Source organism: Coregonus clupeaformis, chromosome 15 (genome assembly GCF_020615455.1).
Source record: "Coregonus clupeaformis isolate EN_2021a chromosome 15, ASM2061545v1, whole genome shotgun sequence".
NCBI classification, from domain to species: Eukaryota; Metazoa; Chordata; class Actinopteri; order Salmoniformes; family Salmonidae; genus Coregonus; species Coregonus clupeaformis.
In genome coordinates this window covers 10,193,365-10,219,339 of record NC_059206.1, presented here as the reverse complement: position 1 = coordinate 10,219,339, position 25,975 = coordinate 10,193,365, and the positions used below count along the sequence as shown (strand labels likewise).

Genomic DNA, 25,975 nt, shown 5'->3' with positions numbered 1-25,975 from the left:
TAAATCAGATGCAGTCGTATATATCAATATATATACAGTGGGGAAAAAAAGTATTTAGTCAGCCACCAATTGTGCAAGTTCTCCCACTTAAAAAGATGAGAGAGGCCGGTAATTTTCATCATAGGTACACGTCAACTATGACAGACAAATTGCTGAAAAAAAATCCTGAAAATCACATTGTAGGATTTTTAATGAATTTATTTGCAAATTATGGTGGAAAATAAGTATTTGGTCACCTACAAGCAAGCAAGATTTCTGGCTCTCACAGACCTGTAACTTTTACTTTAAGAGGCTCCTCTGTCCTCCACTCGATACCTGTATTAATGGCACGTGTTTGAACTTGTTATCAGCATAAAGACACCTGTCCACAACCTCAAACAGTCACACTCCAAACTTCACTATGGCCAAGACCAAAGAGCTGTCAAAGGACACCAGAAACAAAATTGTAGACCTGCACCAGGCTGGGAAGACTGAATCTGCAATTGGTAAGCAGCTTGGTTTGAAGAAATCAACTGTGGGAGCAATTATTAGGAAATGGAAGACATACAAGACCACTGATAATCTCCCCTCGATCTGGGGCTCCACGCAAGATCTCACCCGTGGGGTCAAAATGATCACAAGAACGGTGAGCAAAAATCCCAGAACCACACGGGGGACCTAGTGAATGACCTGCAGAGAGCTGGGACCAAAGTAACAAAGCCTACCATCAGTAACACACTACGCCGCCAGGGACTCAAATCCTGCAGAGCAAGACGTGTCCCCCTTCTTAAGCCAGTACATGTCCAGGCCCGTCTGAAGTTTGCTAGAGTGCATTTGGATGATCCAGAAGAGGATTGGGAGAATGTCATATGGTCAGATGAAACCAAAATAGAACTTTTTTGGTAAAAACTCAACTCGTCATGTTTGGAGGACAAAAGAATGCTGAGTTGCATCCAAAGAACACCATACCTACTGTGAAGCATGGGGTGGAAACATCATGCTTTGGGGCTGTTTTTCTGCAAAGGGACCAGGACGACTGATCCGTGTAAAGGAAAGAATGAATGGGGCCATGTATCGTGAGATTTTGAGTGAAAACCTCTTTCCATCAGCAAGGGCATTGAAGATGAAACGTGGCTGGGTCTTTCAGCATGACAATGATCCCAAACACACCGCCCGGGCAACGAAGGAGTGGCTTCGTAAGAAGCATTTCAAGGTCCTGGAGTGGCCTAGCCAGTCTCCAGATCTCAACCCCATAGAAAATCTTTGGAGGGAGTTGAAAGTCCGTGTTGCCCAGCGACAGCCCCAAAACATCACTGCTCTAGAGGAGATCTGCATGGAGGAATGGGCCAAAATACCAGCAACAGTGTGTGAAAACCTTGTGAAGACTTACAGAAAACGTTTGACCTGTGTCATTGCCAACAAAGGGTATATAACAAAGTATTGAGAAACTTTTGTTATTGACCAAATACTTATTTTCCACCATAATTTGCAAATAAATTCATAAAAAATCCTACAATGTGATTTTCTGGAATTGTTTTTCTCATTTTGTCTGTCATAATTGACGTGTACCTATGATGAAAATTACAGGCCTCTCTCATATTTTTAAGTGGGAGAACTTGCACAATTGGTGGCTGACTAAATACTTTTTTTCCCCACTGTACATATGAATTCATGTCCATGTTTAGACATACGGCATGTTAACATGTACGTCAGCAGATGAGCGTTGTCTAGTTCTCTGTCACCTGTTGGCTCTGCGTGACGATTCTAATCAACATGTTTTAGAGCGTGACATTACATACTGTAGTGTAAACCACATGTATTAAAACCTTAATTTACATACAGGAACGTAGTGTAAATCACATGTTTTAGATCCTGACATTACATACTGTAGTGTAAATCACATGTTTTAGATCCTGACATTACATACTGAAGTGTAAACCACATGTTTTAGATCCTGACATTACATACTGAAGTGTAAACCACTTGTATTAAAACCTAACATTACATACTGAAGTGTAAACCACATGTTTTAGAGCCACACATTACATTCTGTAGTGTAAACCACATATTATTGTGATTCAAGTGAGAGTGGGCATGTATAAAGGAGAACAGAAAGGGCTGTCTGTTTTGCTCACCAGAAGAAGAAAAAAATGTGTTACATTTTTCCCCGGCATTAACAGTGCCCTGGTCAGCAAAGTGATTATATGATATCCCATCATCAGGTCTGTCTTACTACCAAGCTACAAGAGAGAATCCCTCTATTGTTCTCAGACCATCAAGATGTCCCTGTATTTTTCAGAATTACTCCCAAATTAACGTCACGCTTAGATCCATCGACCATTAAATCCATATAAAGTGAGATAAATGGAACGATGAGAACATTCTGTCGATACAGTGTGTCAGAGCTACTTCACACTACATTCCAATTAAAGATCCAGCCAGGTAAAGTCAGCTAATAGGTCTGAGATCAACTGTACGCCGGCGTCCCTAATGACACCCTTTTTATCTAGGTCTATATAGTGCACTAATCTTTGACCAAAAGCCCCTAAGGGCCCTATTCCCTGGTCAAAAGAAGTGCACTAAATAGGGAATAGGGTGCCATTTTGGATGCAAGTCTATAAGTTCATAAGGAGAGGAGGCTAGCTAGACTAGTGACATGGAGGATGGAGGGTGTCCAGGAGGACAGATCAATATTCTACCACAGAACATAAGCAGTAATGATGTGTGCTCTCTTGTTCACAGACACACAGAGAGAGACACAAACCAATCTCCGTGTGCATACCGGCCAGACGTAGTTCCACAACACAGCAGGTCACGTTTATCAGCTTTTATACAAGCATCAGGAAAGCTTTAAGAATACAATACATAGCCAATCTAAAAACCTCTGGCTGGCTCTCTCCTTTTCTCTCTGATATCCCTTCAAGGTAGTTTCTGTAAATTCCAGAGGAGGAATAAAATATGCGTCTAAAAACCACTGGCTTGCCCTGCCTCTGATTTCAAAACATCTGTATACTGTATATCACTTAAAGGCTGTTTACTGTACTGTAAATTCCAGAAATATATATTTGGGTGAAATAATAACTGTAGTTCTACACATTCTTTCAGAGAAATAGTTATACATTGCTGCACTCCGTACTGAATGCCATACAGTTGAAGTCGGAAGTTTACATACACCTTAGCCAGATACATTTAAACCGCGTTTTTTTTTTTTTTTTTTTACAATTCCTGACATTTAATCCTAGTAAAAATTCCGTCTCTTAGGTCAGTTAGGATCACCACTTTATTTTAAGAATGTGAAATGTCAGAATAATAGTAGAGAGAATTATTTATTTAAGCTTTTATTTCTTTCATCACATTCCCAGTGGGTCAGAAGTTTACATACACTCAATTAGTATTTGGTAGCATTGCCTTTAAATTGTTTAACTTGTGTCAAATGTTTCGGGTAGCCTTCCACAAGCTTCCCACAATAAGTTGGGTGAATTTTGGCCCATTCTTCCAGACAGAGCTGATGTAACTGAGTCAGGTTTGTAGGCCTCCTTGCTCGCACACGCCTTTTCAGTTCTGCCCACAAATGTTCTATAGGATTGAGGTTAGGGCTTTGTGATGGCCACTCCAATACCTTGACTTCGTTGTCCTTAAGCCATTTTGCCACAACTTTGGAAGTATGCTTGGGGTCATTGTCCATTTGGAAGACCCATTTGCTTTAACTTCCTGACTGATGTCTTGAGATGTTGCTTCAATATATCCACAAAATGTTCCTTCCTCATGATGCCATCTATTTTGTGAAGTGCACCAGTCCCTCCTGCAGCAAAGCACCCCCACAGCATGATGCTGCCACCCCCGTGCTTCACGGTTGGGATGGTGTTCTTCGGCTTGCAAGTTTCCCCCTTTTTCCTCCAAACATAACGATGGTCATTATGGCCAAACAGTTCTATTTTTGTTTCATCAGACCAGAGGACATTTCTCCAAAAAGTACGATCTTTGTCCCCATGTGCAGTTGCAAACCGTAGTCTGGCTTTTTTATAGCGGTTTTGGAGCAGTGACTTCTTCCTTGCTGAGCGGCCTTTCAGGTTATATCGATATAGGACTAGTTTTACTGTGGATATAGATACTTTTGTACCCGTTTCCTCCAGCATCTTCACAAGGTCCTTTGCTGTTGTTCTGGGATTGATTTGCACTTTTCGCACCAAAGTACGTTAATCTCTAGGAGACAGAATGCGTCTCCTTCCTGAGCGGTATGACGGCTACGTGGTCCCATGGTGTTTATAGTTGCGTACTATTGTTTGTACAGATGAACGTGGTACCTTCAGGCGTTTGGAAATTGCTCCCAAGGATGAACCAGACTTGTGGAGGTCTACACTTTTTTTTCTGAGGTCTTGACTGATTTCATTAGATTTTCCTTGATGTCAAGCAAAACTGAGTTTGAAGGTAGGCCTTGAAATACATCCACAGGTACACCTCCAATTGACTCAAATGATGTCAATTAGCCTATCAGAAGCTTCTAAAGTCATGTCATAATTTTCTGGAATTTTCCAAGCTGTTTAAAGGCACAGTCAACTAAGTGTATGTAAACTTCTGACCCACTGGAATTCTGTCTGTAAACAATTGTTGGAAAAATTACTTGTGTCATGCACAAAGTAGATGTCCTAACCGACTTGCCAACACTATAGTTTGTTAACAAGAAATGTGTGGAGTGGTTGAAAAACGAGTTTTAATGACTCCAACCTAAGTGTATGTAAACTTCCAACTTCAACTGTATATACATTTACATTTTACATTTGAGTAATTTACAGTTAGTGGGTAAACATTGCATAATGAGTGGCGCAGTGGTCTAAGGCACTGCATCGCAGTGCTAGCTGTGCCACTAGAGATCCTGGTTCGAATCCAGGCTCTGTCGTAGCCGGCCGCGACCGGGAGACCCATGGGGTGGCGCACAATTGGCCCAGGGTAAGGGAGGGAATGCCCGGCAGGGATGTAGCTCAGTTGGTAGAGCATGGCGTTTGCAACGCCAGGGTTGTGGGTTTGATTCCCACAGGGGGCCAGTATGAAAATTAAAAAATAATGTATGCACTCACTAACTGTAAGTCGCTCTGGATAAGAGCGTCTGATAAATAATGTAAAAATGTAAAATAATGTTGTTGCTCTTAGCTCTCCAGCCTAGCTAGCTAGCGGATGTCCTTAATGTGTTGTTGCTCTTAGCTCTCCAGCCTAGCTAGCTAGCGGATGTCCTTAATGTGTTGTTGCTCTTAGCTCTCCAGCCTAGCTAGCTAGCAGATGTCCTTAATGTGTTGTTGCTCTTAGCTCTCCAGCCTAGCTAGCTAGCGGATGTCCTTAATGTGTTGTTGCTCTTAGCTCTCCAGCCTAGCTAGCTAGCGGATGTCCTTAATGTGTTGTTGCTCTTAGCTCTCCAGCCTAGCTAGCTAGCGGATGTCCTTAATGTGTTGTTGCTCTTAGCTCTCCAGCCTAGCTAGCTAGCGGATGTCCTTAATGTGCTGCTGCTCTTAGCTCTTAAATGAGATTGACTGGCCAACACTTCCTGCTAACAGCAGACACTTCCTGCTAACAAAATACAGGCAAACACTTCATACTCAGTTTATACTCCACATCTGCATTGAGAGTCTAACTGACATCATTTCACTGCATTCGCACGCACACACACACACACACACACAAACACACGCATACACACACTGTGTCTCCTCTCTCTCTCTAATCAACAGGATAATGGTGGGAGCCTGGCAGCCTATCTAGGAATCTCAGTGTCCACACAGTGATGATGACATCATCAGCCAGTAGTCCAAAGGTTTGTAACCAGACTTATTTATTAGCCCTGTGAAACAACCAATCACAGCTCCCTCTCATCGACTTCTAGTGATGTCACTGTACTGATAAGGTAATAGTCTCAGAGGGAATTGGGGGAATAAAATCCTGTTCCTATAACCACTTATCTACCATCAGGGTTTTGCACACACACGCACACACACACACACGCACGCACGCACACACACACACACACACACACACACACACACACACACACACGCACACACACACACACACGCACGCACGCACGCACGCACACACACACACGCGCACACGCACGCGCGCACGCACACACACACACACACACACGCGCACGCGTACACGCACGCACGCACACACACACATCAGGATAAACTCAGAACCCAAAAGTTGCAATAGTGGTTTGTGCTTTACTATGACAACTCCTTATAATACTCCTTATATTACTCCTTATAATACTCCTTATAATACTCATTATAGTACTAATTATAATACTCCGTATAATACTAATGATAGTACTAATTATAATACTCATTATAATACTCATTATAATACTCATTATAATACCCAGTAGAATACTAATGATAATACTCCTTATAATAATCCTTATAATACTCCTTATAATACGCCTTATATTGCTAATTATAATACTCCTTATAATACTCATTGTAGTACACCTTATAATATTCCTTATAGTACTCATTATAATACTCCTTATAGTACTAATTATAATACTCCTTATAATACTCTGTATAGTACTCCTTATAGTACTCCTTATAGTACTCCTTATAGTACTCCTTATAGTACTCCTTATAATACTCCTTATAGTACTAATTATAATACTCCTTATAATACTAATGATAGTACTAATTATAATACTCATTATAATACTAATTATAATACCCAGTAGAATACTAATGATAATACTCCTTATAATAATCCTTATAATACTCCTTATAATACTCCTTATAGTGCTAATTATAATACTCCTTATAATACTCATTGTAGTACACCTTATAATATTCCTTATAGTACTCATTATAATACTCCTTATAGTACTAATTATAATACTCCTTATAATACTCCTTATAGTACTAATTATAATACTCCTTATAATACGAATTATATAATACTGCTTATAATAACCCTTATAACACTAATTATAATACTCCTTATAGTACTAATTATAATACTCATTATAATATTCCTTATAATACTAATAATATGCCATTTAGCAGACGCTTTTATCCAAAGCGACTTACAGTCATGCGTGCATACATTTTTACGTATGGGTGGTCCCGGGGATCGAACCCACTACCTTGGCGTTACAAGCGCCGTGCTCTACCAGTTGAGCTACAGAGGACCACATACTCATTATACTACTCCTTATATTACTCTGTATAATACTCCTTATAATACTCATTATATTACTCCTTATAATACTCATGACAATACTCCTTATAATACTCATTATATTACTCCTTATAATACTCATGACAATATTCCTTATAATATGAATGATAATACTCATAAAACTACTCCTTATAGTACTTCGTATAATACTGCTTATAATACTAATTATATTGCTCCTTATAATACTCATTATGATACTCATGACAATACTCCTTGTGATACTAATTATAATACTCATTATACTACTCCTTATAGTAATATGTATAGTACTCCTTATAATACTAATTATAATACTAATTATATATAATACTAATTATAATACTAATTATAATACTAATTATAATACTAATTATAATACTAATTATAATACTAATTATAATACTCCTTATAGTGCTTCTTATAATACTCCTTATAATACTAATAATAATACTCATTATAATACTAATTATTATTATTATTATTATTATTTTATTAATGTTTTATTATAATACTCCTTAAAATACTACTTATAATACAGAAATAAAGTAAACTGATACTGCAGATACATTAAGTCGAATATGACAGACAAATATATCCTAACAAAAATTATAAAACCAGTAAGATTCTGAAAAAATAGAATTTGTTTGATTACTACATAATTCACATATTAAAGCATGGTTTTGGTTCAGTGCTGTTATCTATTGACAGACAGGGGGTTGCATGTGACCGGCAGTGAGTGAGTCAGTGTACTTTTGTTTTAGAAGAGAGCGGGGGGGAAATAAAACTTTGCCCTTTACGCAAGCTGTGTGTTGACAGCATCAAAGATGACAAGGTGATACAGAGACCAACAGAGAGTCACTGTTGGACTGTTTGGCCAGTCAGACCAGGCTAACAGATTATCTAATAGCTAATGGTTTAACTGGAAAGGAGGAACACTGCTACTCAGCAGCTTCCTGTTATCTAGACTGGGGTTGGAAAACACACTGTGATAGTGGGACACATGTTGCTCAGTAAAACAGATCTGTGATAGTGGGACACATGGTGCTCAGTAAAACAGATCTGTGATAGTGGGACACATGGTGCTCAGTAAAACAGATCTGTGATAGTGGGACACATGGTGCTCAGTAAAACAGATCTGTGATAGTGGGACACATGGTGCTCAGTAAAACAGATCTGTGATAGTGGGACACATGTTGCTCAGTAAAACAGATCTGTGATAGTGGGACACATGGTGCTCAGTAAAACAGATCTGTGATAGTGGGACACATGGTGCTCAGTAAAACAGATCTGTGATAGTGGGACACATGGTGCTCAGTAAAACAGATCTGTGATAGTGGGACACATGGTGCTCAGTAAAACAGATCTGTGATAGTGGGACACATGTTGCTCAGTAAAACAGATCTGTGATAGTGGGACACATGGTGCTCAGTAAAACAGATCTGTGATAGTGGGACACATGTTGCTCAGTAAAACAGATCTGTGATAGTGGGACACATGTTGCTCAGTAAAACAGATCTGTGATAGTGGGACACATGGTGCTCAGTAAAACAGATCTGTGATAGTGGGACACATGGTGCTCAGTAAAACAGATCTGTGATAGTGGGACACATGGTGCTCAGTAAAACAGATCTGTGATAGTGGGACACATGTTGCTCAGTAAAAACAGATCTGTGATAGTGGGACACATGTTGCTCAGTAAAACAGATCTGTGATAGTGGGACACATGGTGCTCAGTAAAACAGATCTGTGATAATGGGACACATGGTGCTCAGTAAAACAGATATGTGATAGTGGGACACATGGTGCTCAGTAAAACAGATCTGTGATAGACAGACACATGGTGCTCAGTAAAACAGATCTGTGATAGTGGGACACATGGTGCTCAGTAAAACAGATCTGTGATAGTGGGACACATGGTGCTCAGTAAAACAGATCTGTGATAGTGGGACACATGGTGCTCAGTAAAACAGATCTGTGATAGTGGGACACATGGTGCTCAGTAAAACAGATCTGTGATAGTGGGACACATGGTGCTCAGTAAAACAGATCTGTGATAGTGGGACACATGTTGCTCAGTAAAACAGATCTGTGATAGTGGGACACATGGTGCTCAGTAAAACAGATCTGTGATAGTGGGACACATGTTGCTCAGTAAAACAGATCTGTGATAGACAGACACATGTTGCTCAGTAAAACAGATCTGTGATAGTGGGACACATGTTGCTCAGTAAAACAGATCTGTGATAGTGGGACACATGGTGCTCAGTAAAAACAGCTTCTTATACTGTAGTTTACAACATTGGCTAATCTCTAATCTCAAAGCAACGTGAACTCATCAACTCGCTGGATAATGTAGCACTGTCAAATAACCCATGCACACAATACCTCCTGACAAAAAACTAAATAATTTATTTCCTTTTCTAAACAACCCCTCATCATTTTCAACTGGTTAATGTCTGGGTTAATGGTGTTTTCATCACAATGTAACTAATTATTCACATAAGTAGGCCTGCTTCACCTTAAAATGGCCTTCATCCACAGATTAAAGACTATTATCCACAATTGGATCTTTCCAATCCAATATAACATTTATTCCAATACTGGATATATCCAGTTTAATATTAATCCAATAATCCTATTCAATCAATTAAAGTGAGATTTCCTTCTAAATACACATCTACTAACTACACATCACACTAGGTATATTTGTATCTGTTGAGCATTAATACATGTTATTTTGTTTGTTTTTGTTTTGTTTTTTTGACATACCATAGTTTTGGGTCCCTGTGCACAATGTTGTCAGAGTCTGACAATGCATCCCATTTGACCCAATCACGGAGTGCTCTCTACTGGCACCTGTAAGGGAGGAGACACACAGGGAAAAGGCTTGGTGTGGTGATCTGTTCTCTAGCCCGCTGTGTGCTTTAGCCGACTACAACATTAGGATAAATACACACTAATTTATTATTACACTGCATTTGAAATGCCATCATTAGGATTCCCCTTCAGTGTACATGAGATAGAAACCACACATAAATACTGTACTTCACTCTTCAAGGTGGATTTTAAAATATATAAAAAATCAATAAGGCAGGAGATCTTGTTGACTATTAATTTATCGATAATGTCACCATTTCTGGATGAGAGCACCTAGGAATATATGCAAATATTCAAACATCAAGCCTAACCGACAGGTACGAGCTGGAAACCCGCCCACTGCCACACTCAATTTATGCATCAAATACCAGGAATATCACATTTTTAAAACAGTTGATTTTATGCTGCAATAATACTCTCACACACGTTTATGTTCAGTCTTTCTCAAAGTGCACTGTCAAGCCAACAGACAGGGCAGTCTTTGGTCTGAGAATAGGTTGAAGCGGGTGTTATGAGAGGAGACGGCTTGCAGAGATAGCTCCGCTGATGGGAAGAAGGTATCACTCCGCCTGCTTCTTCAGCATTACTGGAACGGCTCCGGATCAGGTTCTATAGATCAATGCGATCTGGGTCCACACGTTTATGTTATTGTTGTCAGCATTAATGCCCTTTTAATCTTGTGGGGATTATCGCCATTGATCCACTGCCTAACAGATTTGTTTGAAAAAGTGACATAGCCGCATGACTAACTGAAAGACAGGAGCGACTGAAAGACTGGAGCGACAATAAACAAAATGTGTCTTGTCTTATGTCTGAGCTTGGTCTTGTGTTTACGTTCGTTAGTCATGTTTCCCTTTGTTTTCTGTGCCCAAGTATATACAATTAACATAATTTTCCTTTAAGTAAAGATGTAACTATGTAATTTAATGCTGCGTGTGATTTTGAAAAACTATTTTAGTTAGTGTCTAATTTACATTTACATTTTTACATTGTAGTCATTTAGCAGACGCTCTTATCCAGAGCGACTTACAGTTAGTGAGTGCATACATTTCACAGTGACGCCAGAGGAATATTGTGAAACATTATGAAACGTAGCCTACTACTGCCTTTTATTTCACAACATATGGAAAGATATTAGCCTACTGATAATGTTTCTGTATGTAGAAATTGTTCTAGTGTTGTAACATAGCTATTTTTCGCTAAATCTCCACAATTTCGACATTTTATTTAAACACCTAAATAAAAGCCTTAACCTATAGTATATATAAATATACAAAATAAAATGTTTGATAGTCTATAGTTAAGGTGCATTATTATGAAATGTTGGTTTCTTATTTCTTTATAGGCCTTTTAATTTGTTTATTGTGCATATATATATATATATATATATATATATATATATATATATATATATATCCACTCATTCCTTAATTCTTAGGGTTTAAGATCCACCTGGTCGATCTCAACCGTCCATAATTCTATCATGAAGCCTGTCGCTTGTGATTATTTATTTGGTCGCGTTAGTTCAGCTGGACTGCGAGTTGTATATCAATGATGTCGGCTAGGCTAGCTGTAACAGGGAATGTTGTCGGGTCCGTGGCAGGCACCTCGAGATGTCAGGCAGGACCAGGACAGCCTGATTACATGCAGCAACGTGAGTGCCCGTGGAATAAGCTTGAGTCAAGTGTCACGTTTGATTTGACCAAACTAATAAAGCCGCAACGAGGCCATTTTCCCTGTGCTGAAACCCTGCAGCGAAAGACACCTGAAGCTTTTCCATTCCCTTCGTAGAAACTGTTGTATCAAATAATTAGTATACGACCAACAGCTACTGCAATGGTTGTTATTGCCTAAATGCCTATTGATACGCCTGTAAGCAAACGATATACATTTATTTTATATAAGGTGATTAATTGGACAGTAAAAACATTACGCATTTCCAATTGCATTACAACCACGTATTTCACATAATTCTATGATTTAGCATTTTCAATCCCGTGATATTTATTTATTTCATTACACCTGCAGCACAACGAACAACGAACAAAAGCCTCGCGCCCTGCTCCACATTTAGCCTAGCTGGTTAACCCGAGACAAGGTGCCGTTTTGTGCTCGAGCTGTTGGTCACGCCGAGATTTCTATCAATAATTCATTGAGACCCGCGCGCTGCAGCTTCTGTTCGTCTTTTCAATTCCCTGGCTGCTGCCTCGCGAGCCGAGCGGATCACATAATACCTTCCCCCAAAGCCCTGAGCTGCATGGCCGCAGAGTAACCGCCATCTGTAAGCTATAGGAAGAAGGGAAGGCCTTTCCCCTATCATATAGGCTAGCAATGATAAGCTATATTTGGTGATAATTTAATGGGTGGCAATTATTTTACAATCGTTCCATAACTAATACGAATATTAAAAAGCCCTGATTCAAAGCCCTGGTGCATTAGGTCCTGGCATTTTACTGTTCATAGAAGGGAGATATATTACAGATAGGATATGGGGAGCAACCCAATATCTTTCCTGCTAAACAACGTGTTGTCCGGTGTAGCTCACTTGGTAGAGCATGGCACTTTCAACGCCAGGGTTGTGGGTTCGATTCCCACGGGGGACCAGTACAAATTAAGATGTAAGTACTCACTACTCAGAGTCGCTCTGGATAAGAGCGTCTGCTAACTGACTAAAATGTATTAGTTATTGCATTATGGTCTCGTCATAAATCCCTTATTCTGATCAATACATTAAGAATTTATATATAAATGATCTCTGACGTTGTAGTTGTTTTGGTCTTACAGTATAGCAGGCTGCATTGTTGATAATGCCCTTTTAGAAAATGCGCATAATTAGAAAAATGGATCCACTATTCGCCTCTGGTCTATCTTCCTCTCTAAGTCTCATTTCAATCAGGCAAAATCCCCTTAGATTTAGACAAAACAGTCAACTTTCCACACTATACTTGTGAACACAAATGTTTAGCCTATACGCCTGTAATAGTTAACATTTAGGATGACTTTGCTATATCGAGTTATTAATCAGTGAAGAATAAATAGCCTTTCCTGAAATAATAGTCCATGTTTTTTTTTGCTTCAATATAGTCTACTACATATTTAAACAATATAATTTGAGGACCTTGAGAACAGTGAACTAAAAGAAAAACGAGAAACCTTAGTAAATACAATCCACAATAAATTATGAAAGGGAACCAACGGAGGAAGAGAGGGTAATTTTTTTTTCGCATTGCCGGAACAAAAGAAAGCCGGTCTAGTCGTTCTACGCGTTCTCGCTAGAGGGGGCACCAGCCTTACTAGACGCCAACCATACATGTATTTGCCCCGTTTTCAACGCGTCTCTGGCTTTTGATTGGAAAAAGCTCATCACACTCAACAGCACTTTCGCATTCTCTGTCTGAAACTGTATCCATGTATTTTTCTCTCGTTTCTCTCCCTCTCCTTGACAGAACACCCACAGAAAAAGTACAAGCAATGCATTTACACAGTATTCCTTAAGCTGCTGACTACAAGTGTAAATATGTCTATTCCATTTTTACAAAAATACAATAACATTTATAAAGAATTAATATGCCTCCCCCATAAAATCAAACGTCAAAATTGTTTATAATTATTACGATTTTGAGGGGTGTTTCAAATTAAGGGACTGGTGCTGTTTTCAGCGCTGCACATGTTGAAAAGCGGTTGTATCTATCTATTTTTATAAGAAAATAATATCAAAATGAAAATATTACCACACGTGATATTTCATCAGAAGAACTTGCTCGTCACTAAAAGAGAATTCCCCCAAAAGGTTTAGGCTACACTAAACACAGAATATTAACACCATAAATAGCTTATTATAAATAGAGAAATAATATTGGAGATAAAAAAATGGACCTTGTCATTGATATCGATTGTTATTATGGATCAATAATAACAATACTACTGTAATTTAGACGAAATTCATTCATCTAGGCTTCGGAGCAGTGAGAGGTATAGATATATATATATATATAGAGAGAGAGAGAGGTATAGATTGATAGAGAGAGAGAGAGATAGATAGATAGATAGATAGATAGATAGATAGATAGATAGATAGATAGATAGATAGATAGATAGATAGATAGATAGATAGATAGATAGATAGATAGATAGATAGATAGATAGATAGATAGATAGATAGATAGATAGATACTGAACTGTGTTTTAGTGCAAGGCTATTGCCTGACTACGAGCAGAGGAAGGCAGGCGGACAGGCAGCAACCAGCAGCAGAGACGGATCTGTTTTTATTGAGGATACCTTGTCTTACCTGCAAGCCGTAGGGCCGACATCCTCTGAAACTCGGGTTCCTGTAGCCACTTCCACATCCTTCGAAAGGTCTCCCTTCCAGATTTAAGTTTACTCCAAGGTTTGGGGTTCCTTAAGAGGTCTGAAAGGGTGCCTTGCGAGCGACACAGCACTCTCTGAGCGAATATAGCCTGGGGGATGCTATACCGCTTCAGTTCGGCTGTGATCCTTTGTGCCACTTCTTTGGTGTTGATCTCTTCAAGCTGCCCCGAGTTGTTACCTTGTTGTCCCGAGGAGGAGGGCGGTCTGTCCCGGTTGGAAGCCAACACAGGCCCGTGGGATTGAGGGTGGCCCGGGTGCCCGCTGTGGTGCATCCCGTTCAAGTGCGGCATCATACCTGCCGTGGGGCCACCGAGGCCTCGTGAGAGGTGCTGATCCCCCCTGGCCAGCATGGCAGTGTGGGCATCGAAGTTGGAGCTTAGCATCTTGTCGTGCCCATGTGTGCCATAGTTGTGGAGGCTTTGCTGGGTATTATGAATGGAGCCCAAGCCATTGCCAAGAGGGCTGCTGGCCAGGGGGGATAAGCTCTGACCCATCCCGGTCATGTCCTTATGATAGGGACTGTAGAGGTTGTTCATTGCTGGTAAACACCTCTCGTCCCTCATCAGCGTGAAACTCCCGCTTACATTCCCAGAGAGACGCTGGTGGTGGTGGTGATGGTGATGCGGATGGTGGAATTTGTCCGAAACGGTTGAAATGGGGGGTAAGGGTTGAAGTGGAGTTAACGTGGTGTATGTGCCGTTCATGCCCATCCCCGGTGGGGACGTATCACACGGCATGCTCATAGCGTGATGGAGCGGGAGAGACAATTCTGGTCGGTACTCTCCGGATCCGTCCAGAATCGTTGCCATGCTGGACACCATGACGGACCGCGACGATGCCGCAGCCAGATCCTGATGTAACCGCAAAGAAGCCCCCGCGTTCCGGGTGTGATGGGGGCTGTGGCTGTTCATCAAGTCCTGGTCATGGCTCAGTCCGCCATGCAGATTGCCAATGCTGTCCATTGTCATCTCTGGGTTCATGCCGTAAGCATCCAGATCCTTGGCCAGGCATCGATAGGCGTTATAGGCAGTCTTCATTCAGCCCTCATTCAGTCCATTGATCTATTTAATATTTTGTGCCGGGATGGGTTTGCCAATTCCTTCGGTTTCTTTTCTCTAAGGCCTCTCGGTTTTTGTTTTTTTTTATAAATAAAAAATTACCGATCTCTATCAGACGGGCCAGTGCTGAGTCTTCCTATATCCATGTCCGAGCCCTCTCCTCCTCCTACGTATTCTGTTTAGGGAGCTGGAACTGTCCAGGATGGGCTTGCTGAACGGACAGCCTAACCCGCTGGCGGGGAGGGGATTCTTTGTTAAGGAAGGCTGATTTGACCACCCACAGTCGCTCTTTGGTTTAAACAAAGGCTTTTCATTGGCTGCCTCTCCAATATCCATGTTTACTGGGTAGAGTGCCAGTCAGATATAAGGGTTGGTAGAGATTTATACGCATCTCTTGCATCTGGAGTGTAATGTCAGAAAGTATAAATGTCTTCTCAAACCCTCTCTGTAACCCCTCTCTGTAACTCCTCTCTGTAATTCCTCTCTGTAACTCCTCCTCCCATGTAACTCCTCTCTGTAACTCCTCTCTGTAACTCCTCCTCCCATGTAACTCCTCTCTGTAACTCCTCTCTGTAACCCCTCTCTGTAACTCCTCTCTGTAACTCCTCTCTGTAACTCCTCTCTGTAACTCCTCTCTGTAACTCCTCTCTGTAACTCCTCTCTGTAACTCCTCTCTGTAACTCCTCTCTGTAACTCCTCTCTGTAACTCCTCTCTGTAACTCCTCCTCTCTGTAACTCCTCTCTGTAACTCCTCTCTGTAACCCCTCTCTGTAACTCCTCTCTGTAACTCCTCTCTGTAACTCCTCTCTGTAACTCCTCCTCTCTGTAACTCCTCTCTGTAACTCCTCTCTGTAACTCCTCCCATTTAAATCCTCTCTGTAACCCCTTCCTCTCTGTAACTCCTCTCTGTAACCCCTCTCTGTAACTCCTCTCTGTAACTCCTCTCTGTAACCCCTCTCTGTAACTCCTCTCTGTAACTCCTCCTCTCTGTAACTCCTCTCTGTAACTCCTCTCTGTAACTCCTCCCATTTAAATCCTCTCTGTAACCCCTTCCTCTCTGTAACTCCTCTCTGTAACCCCTCTCTGTAACTCCTCCCATGTAATTCCTCTCTGTAATTCCTCTCTGCAACTCCTCCTCCCATGTAACTCCTCTCTGTAACCCCTTCCTCTCTGTAACTCCTCTCAGTTTTACTTTATTGATAACATTGGCTAAATAGGCATATGGTCAACATTGGTCCATGAATAGATATATTTGAATAGATTTTGCGTATAGGCTTACAATAACAAACATAATTTAGAATTGGCTACTTAGGATGACCAGTGGGTGCATCATTAGATTAATAAATTGCACTTTCATTATTCATGTTATGGTTAATGTTGTAATAATAAACCAGTTCTAGCCTACAGTTGTGGTCCTCTGTAGCTCAGCTGGTAGAGCACGGCGCCTGTAACGCCAAGGTAGTGGGTTCGATCCCCGGGACCACCCATACACAAAAAATGAATGCATGCATGACTGTAAGTCGCTTTGGATAAAAGCGTCTGCTAAATGGCATATTATTATTATTATTATTATTACAGTGGGCTTTAGTTAGGTTATGTCAACAAAGAGCTATAGTCATAATGTCTACATTCCTACTGCTTTGGTAATTTGACAAAATATAGAGATATAGAGCAATACAACATAGACCTATGAGCTGTAACTGTAATGGTGATGTTATGACTTAACAAGAGTAACATGCTAAAACAAAGTGCAGATAGCCTTCTGTTCACTTTTCATTACATTTCCAAGGTCAGTCGCTGAAAACTAGACCAAATTCTCTCTCTCTCTCTCTCTCTCTCTCTCTCTCTCTCTCTCTCTCTCTCTCTCTCTCTCTCTCTCTCTCTCTCTCTCTCTCTCTCTCTCTCTCTCTCTCTCTCTCTCTTTCTCTCTCTCTCTGTCTCTCTCTCTCTCTCTCTCTCTCACTCTCTCTTTTCTCCACTCTCACACAGGCACACACTAACAAAACTTGAAACACACACACCCTATCACCCTTATACATTCACTCTTCTCCACCATACCCAGGCCTGTTCAAGTTTACCCAATCACCCTTATACATTCTCTCTTCTCCACCATACCCAGGCCTGTTGAAGTTTACCCAATCACCCTTATACATTCTCTCTTCTCCACCATACCCAGGCCTGTTCATGTTTACCCTTATATATTCTCCACATCTTTGTCTCTTTGGTCTTTCAAGGCAGGCAGGCAGTTGTACTCTCAGTGTGATGTCTAAATTCACCATTATAATTGGGTGACACAGAAACGTATTTTGAGAGCACGGAGAGATGGCACAAAGAAACAGCACTGGTCCCATTTGGTTTGAACAGAACAGATTTAAAAGTAACAGATTTCTCGGAAGCCGCAGTTGCTTTTGGGTCGGGAGGCTGCTATTTTGTTTGGAAGTTGCGCAGATGTTGCTTTGTTTGAAGACACTGTAATTAAGGAATAAGGACAGAAGTCTGAAAAGCGTGACCTATTTGTCTTTTGATCCGCTGTCAAAGGAGGAGCAGGGGGTCTCTTCGAGCACGGGCCTCTTCCAAACTTTCAGCTAGCAGCAGACGAGACCGCAAATTGGGGGAACAACAGTATTGTACCTGTGGGGCCTTTCCCCCTTTGTTGGTCGTTTGGACAGCGCGTGGTGCACTCCACCGACACAATTACCTTCCGCGGATATTATGATTGAATGATCAACAAACGTTTAGGCTCGCTTTGCTTTCACATCTTTTGAGAGGATTTTTTTGTATATATATCCATGTTGGGACTCCAACCTATGCGTCGAAATACTTCCTGCTGGAAATTGTTTACAGTAGTCAACAAATCAATGTAGGCTTTTGTAAAATGGGGCCGAATCAACGTGGTTTCTAAGCTATTCTATATCTGGTCCTTAGGTCTACTTTATATGACCGATTAGCCTAAATTTCCCCCAATGTATGGAGAGAGAAAAAAATGGTTTGTGTGCTGACTACTCTGTACAGTAATTTAGCTAATATACAAATCACAATACTGAACTAATTGACGTTCTCTGTGAAAACTAGGCTTATATATTTTTTATTCTAATTTGTAGCCTGGGTCTATATCAATTTAAGAACCGAAAGATTACATTTTTCAATCTGTAAAGTCACAAGTTTCCAAAGACATTCTGCTAAATGAAGAACGATTACGATTAGCCTAGAAAGTAGACTAATATTAATATTAGCTGCCTATACAGACACACTAAAATCTGTCAGAAAACAAGATAGGTGCAAATATAGTCGGCCACGAATTCAAATCCAATCCCCCTCACAGATTATACCTGAAAGTCTAAAATCAGTTTAACATGTAGGCCTATAGATAATAAAACATAATGCGCAAGTCCCTCTGAGAATGGTAGTTTCTAAACCAAAAGGAAAGATAATGTATAAAATAAAAGCCTGAATAATTCTGGGTTGATTGCGACATTTGTTTCTTATTTGTTTCTTTCATTTCTGTCCTGGTCTTTCCTGCCATCTGCTCAGCAAGTGCACTAGGCTAGTATTGATTAGAATCATTGTGCTGCGGAGCCCATGCTAATCTATACCGTTACTGGCAATCAGTTGGCGCTTTGCATTGCATCTGTTCCTACGCTGCTATAGCTAGCCGCGTTGTGAGTCCATGACACAGCACCCGATGCCTTGTTCACCGTTTCAGAAGGCGTTAGGTAAGTGTCCCACATTCCTTTGTTACCAGCCCGGGGTTCTTGCTTATGATGTTGTTATCATTGCATTCGTGGACTAAACATACAATGAGCAGCTCTTAAACGAAGGGTAGAGAAAAGGAAAGCTTCACCAGTCTAGTGACGAGAGAGAGAGAGGGGGGAGATCGCGGTAGTTAGGCCGGGGTTCTTTCTATACGATGGCTGCCAGCACTTGACTGACTGACTGGCGGGGAGACGCACTCAGTCCTCTATGGGCTCCTCTATGGGCTATGCAGAAGTATGTGATGTATCCTAATGTGCGTGTTCGCAATGTGTGATGAACCAAGTCGATCTTCAAAAGCTATTTGTTTCAATTTAAAGTCAGTGTAAATTGTATACCAAAGAAAATGAGAGAATCATTAGAATGGCTTGGTTGAACTTTAGTGGGACACAGTTATTTCCATTCAATCACAAATAGGCTGCTCTTAAAGTGTGTGTCCAATGAATCCTAGCTTAAACCATTAAAAAAATATGCACTAATGCTACTTTAGGATAAATGCAACTTGAAGTCATAAAATAGATTATAAATATGTGATGCACGTCTTAATGTGTTATTATTACCATTATAATTGTAATCCATTATAATAATATTATCATTACGATGCTTGTTATTATGCATGTATTATTATTAATATTATTATTATTATTATTATCATTATTATTATTATCATTATTAGGCCTACGACTTACATTGCGTTAATCAGCCAGTAATGTTTTGGTATGCATAGGCTACTAATAATAGCTAACATCTGATAGGCCTGCAGCTGGTTTGTGAAATTCTTGGATTTTCTTTTTTTTTACTGCTAATTACTGCTAATAATAATTACTGTTTTAACGCAAATAACCTCTATTTTCAACAGGAGACACGTGGACCTCATCCTTCATCCATCTTTTTTTTTATATTGTAGCCTACACCTCGGCATACATATCTATCATTTTAGATAGTTAGATATTAACAAAAACTTCCTGACACTATACTACTTTCTGGGTACTGAAAGGAAATGCATCTTCCTCCCCCCTCCTCCTCCTCCTTCTTCTTCTTCTTCCTCTTCTTCTTCTTCTTCTTCTTCTTCTTCTTCTCTCTCCAAACTTTGACGTGGGGCCTCATTGTTCGCGTTGTGTTTATGCGTGAAATCTGTTTAAAATAAAGGCCACAACAGAATATGTTTTACTCGTCTTTAGGAGAGATGAATAGAACTCAAGTTTTGACCGCAGCGCCATCTCAATTTGCATCCCTATTCTAAAGGAAGAGATATATAGCCTAGTGTTGCTTATATTAAAGGGCTAACTATGAGGGATTTAGACTATCTTAAACTCTTTGATATTTTCTGACAAGTTTTATTTTCGAACATGGTATAGTTAATGAAATATACCTTATCACTCTTGTTTTGTGATAAATAGTCTTAATGACTTTACGTATTGTATATATATATATGTATTTCATGACGATACACACATTACAAATTAATTTACTCCAATATTTAAACGTTGAATGTGACTGCTAATGCAATGAAGGGAATAAATAGGATATACATGGTGGGCAGAAGCGTAATAGTTGTTAGTTGCAAAAAAAATACTTTAATTGGTCATTTACAGTCAGTCAGATTGAAAACATTGAAAAGAGACTGCTCCTCTAACGATTCAGAAATGTCCATAATCGTGGTATTTTGTTGTTGACCATTTTGTGTAATATTAACGATGATTTTGAAATACATCACGGTATGTGCTTATGAATAATATGATACAGAAAAGCCCAAGGCCCTTGAAATGCAACAGATAGACACAGATACACATAGTAGGACAGGAGTCGTAATTTATTAATAGGAGAGGAAAGGAGTCCTCGCTCTCTCAACGCCATGATTATTTAATGTCCTCAGGCGTGCGGTCTTTTAATCATAACATTTGATTTAATTATTGATTCACGTGCAAGACAGCAACAATTAGAACAATATATGTACACTGCTTCGTTTTGGAGCTCATTATACATGCAATATTATACATGATACATTTAACCTTCACACTGAGGTATGTGACTGTCCTAAACGTGTGCAGCATGACGCTTATGCAATACGGTTATAATGACAACTAATATAAAACGAATAAAACACTATAGCCTATACGTAGTTGCGCCAGTAGAATAACTTTAGGGAAATTATACGTTTTTTTTTATTATCAGCAACTTGTTTGTTATACTTTGTAGTAAACTTAAATAATGATCAAGTCTGACTAACAACATTACCGTCTAAATATATGACTCTGGGCTACACTGGTTTACCGCCAACAGATCACGAGTGAAGTACAGCCTATAAAAAACGTTGGCTTACAAAATCTTCTTCTCAATATTTAGAATCTCCATCCTCGATGACCTGTTGTTTTCAGCATGATGCTTTGAAGGGCATTCTGTCTAATAATAATTATTATTATTATTATTATATGACAGAGATGTTATCCATTCAACAGCTTTTAAAGACAACTGTGTATCTATCTACATTAGTTTAAAGCCACAATTTTGAGTCAAACAATTTTGAGTGGAGAAGCCTTTGTCCAGAAGTTTGGGTAAACTATTACCAATGTTAGCTATCACCTGATGTGTATGTATATGTATCTTCTAAATATACTGTATTCTGACAATCCTCACTCACTCAAATGTTTGTTGTTGTTGCCTTGCATATAAATATTTATAATTGTGTTATCTAGCCTATTCAACACCCCGTCAAAGTGTTCCAATGCGATACAATATTCAATATAATACTGGAGTTCAATTTAATTCTGTGGCGTTTCCTCTCCAACACTGTACATAGTTTTAGGTTCCCTTGTATAGAAAGATCTATAATTGTGTTATCTATTCAACTACTATATTCAACCATGTTTCCTCTCTAGGTTTTAAAACTAGCTGTGTTTAAAGGGCTCTCACTCCGTAGGTACACAGTGTTGTACCTAACTTCTCCCAGGGTTGTTGTACCTAGTCTCAGCAGGCAAATACAAACACTCTCCTCCTGACTCCTGACCTTTGATATTTAACCCCCTCTATCACACAGACCACCAAGCTGCCTGCTGACCAGGCACAGCCACAGAACAGGGTATGACAGCACAGGACAGGGTATGACAGCACAGAACAGGGTATGACAGCACAGGACAGGACGACCACTCAGGCCTTTTATGTGACACATAGAACATAGAACATAGAAGACATAGAACATAGAACATAGAAGACATAGAACATAGAACACAGAAGACATAGAACATAGAACACAGAAGACATAGAACATAGAACACAGAAGACATAGAACATAGAACACAGAAGACATAGAACATAGAACACAGAAGACATAGAACATAGAACACAGAAGACATAGAACATAGAACACATAGTAGACATAGAACATAAAACATAGAACACATAGAACGTCCACAACAGTTATGTTTATTAAACCACATACACATCATAATTTTACTAATTTATTGGACTTGTCGTTGACGACAATTACAGAGTAAATTACAGACTATATCATGTGTTTTACAAATAGCCTACAGACATCATGTTGATTTTGAAACCAGATTCTCTTAGAATTGGTATATGAAGTCATAATAAAAAGAAGCAGAAATAATGTCAAATCTTCAGGCTTGAAATTAAATAAGTATGTGTGCTATTTTTATTATATGGGTTCAATGTCCTTCACACCAGGATGATTCCTCTGTATTGTTGTAAAGTCACTTTTTAATTCCAAATAAATAATTGCTAAAACAAATAGACTATGAACGTAGTATGCCATTTTTTTGTTGCAATTGACCTGTTGTTGTTTTTCTGCTGTTATAGGCTAATAGAGACAGTTTCCAGGTAAAGCGTCAATAACCATGTGGGATTGGCTACTTTGAGGTTGCCTACTGTTAATATGGAATATGCAAATCAGTATAAATCGAGATTGTAGCTAGTAACCAACCATTTGTTAAATGCTTTTGCACAAAAACATAATTGAAAAATTCATTTTTTTTAACAAATAATTTAACAATTAATTTTTACTAAGAAATTACTTAGAGAAAAACTATCCTTATCGTGATTGAAATTTAAAGGGGACGTTCCCGCTTTAGTGGAGACTGCATTCATGGTAAACGATATGTCGCCTCAATCGGAACCTTTACATTTCTATTGTGGAATCTGTTACGTCTCACATTCCAGTGTTGGAACTTGTAGACAAAGGCTGCATGGGATTTCTCTTAATGTGACTCCGTGCAGCCAATGGCAACGTCCGCCAAAACAACCGCTATGTAAATGTCGTCTAAAGTGGATCTGATTGAATCGAGCCCTCACTGTTGACTGGGCACACAACTGTATCCTGCTGTGATTGGATCATCAGGGTCTGACCTGCTCCAACGGGGACTGTTATCTAATAGAAACAAACTGTGTCCATTGTGTGAGTTAAATGTGGTCAAATACATCAAGTCATTGTCATCTTATTTTTTTTACAACAGTGAGTTTGATGTTTAGAATTGATAACCAAGGACAGTGACTGAGACAGACACACACACACACACACACACACACACACACACACACACACACACACACACACACACACACACACACACACACACACACACACACACACACACAGATACACAGATACACACACACACACACACACACACACACACACACACACACACACACACACACACACACACACACACACACACACACACACACACACACACACACACACAGATACACACACACACACACACACACACACACACACACACACACACACACACACACACTCACTCTTCCTGTGTCTTCTTCTTCTATAACACAGAGGGAGGGTACTTCCTGCCCGACCCCCGACCCCCTCTTTCCTCTGAAGCCAGAGGACTCTTGATCTCAGGAGGTGCTTTGCATAATTTCTGTCTGCATTATGCACAGACCAGGAATGAACACCTTATCCCAGTTGGTTAATTGTTCTGTCAGTGGAAGGGTTGGGGACTGAGATGACATGTTTTCTCCAAAGGCTTTTAAATGAACACATTGACGTTAGTGGAGGGGTAGCAGACTGATTATCCTATCTACCTAATTCAGTCTGCTCTGGTCCGGCCACTATTCCCACCTGAACAAAAAAACGAAATCACCAAATGTCTTCATGACTGAAAACTGATGATAAAGGTTAGTCATCTTGTGGTCGGTCCTTATATTGTGTTGTTCCAGAATGTCTTATTGGTGAATTTATGTCATTATTATATGGTGTGAACATGATTAACAGAGTGGTAACAGACCCCTATAAGAATGCAAAATAGCCAGCCTTTAAAATAAGCCTGCCATAATATGCTTAGTATTCTTGCAGTTACACTGGCACTTCTCTTTTCTTACTGACGCTGACTTTACTGACAGCTGCTTTGTGCTGACTATGCCTGTGATGTGGTTGTCTGAGCTGTTTTAAGATGACTGCACTAACTGGAAGTCGCTCTGGATAAGAGCGTCTGCTAAATAACGTAAATGTAAATATAAAATGTAATTCTGATCCAGTGTAAAAGTAGAATATTGTAGTATGTAATATTTTATATACACAATACATTTGAAGACGGAAGTTTACATACACTTAGGTTGGAGCCATTAAAACTCATTTTTCAACCACTCCACACATTTCTTGTTAACAAACTATAGTTTTGGCAAATCGGATAGGACATCTACTTTGTGCATGACACAAGTAAGTTTTCCAGCAATTGTTTACAGACAGAATATTTCACTTATAATTCACTGTATCACAATTCCAGTGGGTCAGAAGTTTACATACACTAAGTTGACTGTGCCTTTAAACAGCTTGGAAAATTCCAGAAAATGATGTCATGACTTTAGAAGCTTCTGATAGGCTAATTGACATCATTTGAGTAAATTGGAGGTGTACCTGTGGATGTATTTCAAGGCCTACCTTCAAACTCAGTGCCTCTTTGCTTGACATCATGGGAAAATCAAAAGAAATCAGTCAAGACCTCAGAAAAAGAATTGTAGACCTCCACAAGTCTGGTTCATCCTTGGGAGCAATTTCCAAAAGCCTGAAGGTACCACGTTCATCTGTACAAACAATAGTACGCAACTATAAACACCATGGGAGGAGACGCGTTCTGTCTCCTAGAGATGAACGTATTTTGGTGCGAAAAGTGCAAATCAATCCCAGAACAACAGCATAGGACCTTGTGAAGATGCTGGAGGAAACAGGTACAAAAGTATCTATATCCACAGTAAAATGAGTCCTATAACGACATAACCTGAAAGGCCACTCAGCAAGGAAGAAGCCACTGCTCCAAAACCGCCATAAAAAAGCCAGACTACGGTTTGCAACTGCACATGGGGACAAAGATTGTACTTTTTGGAGAAATGTCCTCTGGTCTGATTAAACAAAAATATAACTGTTTGTCCATAGTGACCATCGTTATGTTTGGAGGAAAAAGGGGGTCGCTTGCAAGCCGAAGAACACCATCCCAATCGTGAAGCACGGGGGTGGCAGCATCATGCTGTGGGGGTGCTTTGCTGCAGGAGGGACTGGTGCACTTCACAAAATAGATGGCATCATCAGGAAGGAAATTGTGTGGATATATTGAAGCAACATCTCAAGACATCAGTCAGGAAGTTAAAGCTTGGTCGCAAATGGGTCTTCCAAATGGACAATGACCCCAAGCAGACTTCCAAAGTTGTGGAAAAATGGCTTAAGGACAACAAAGTCAAGGTATTGGAGTGGCCATCACAAAGCTCTGACCTC

At 39.9% G+C, this 25,975-nt stretch overlaps 1 protein-coding gene across 4 annotated transcripts in view; it reads right to left on the bottom strand.

Annotated features, from left to right (window-relative positions):
* Positions 1-15,635, bottom strand: part of onecut2 (one cut homeobox 2) — a 30,733-nt gene extending 15,098 nt beyond the window's left edge. The window contains exons 1-2 of one of the 4 annotated variants that reach the window (XM_041897322.1): positions 14,340-15,635; positions 9,943-10,029 (exon numbers count right to left, since the gene is read on the bottom strand). In XM_041897322.1, the coding sequence (XP_041753256.1) occupies positions 9,943-10,029; positions 14,340-15,456 (1,204 nt within the window). In that variant the 5' untranslated portion in view covers positions 15,457-15,635. Of the gene's footprint in view, positions 1-9,942; positions 10,030-14,329 lie in introns of those variants that run through there. The other 3 variants (XM_041897325.1, XM_041897323.1, XM_041897324.1) reach the window with 3 other exon arrangements.
* Between the last annotated feature and the right edge of the window lie 10,340 nt (positions 15,636-25,975).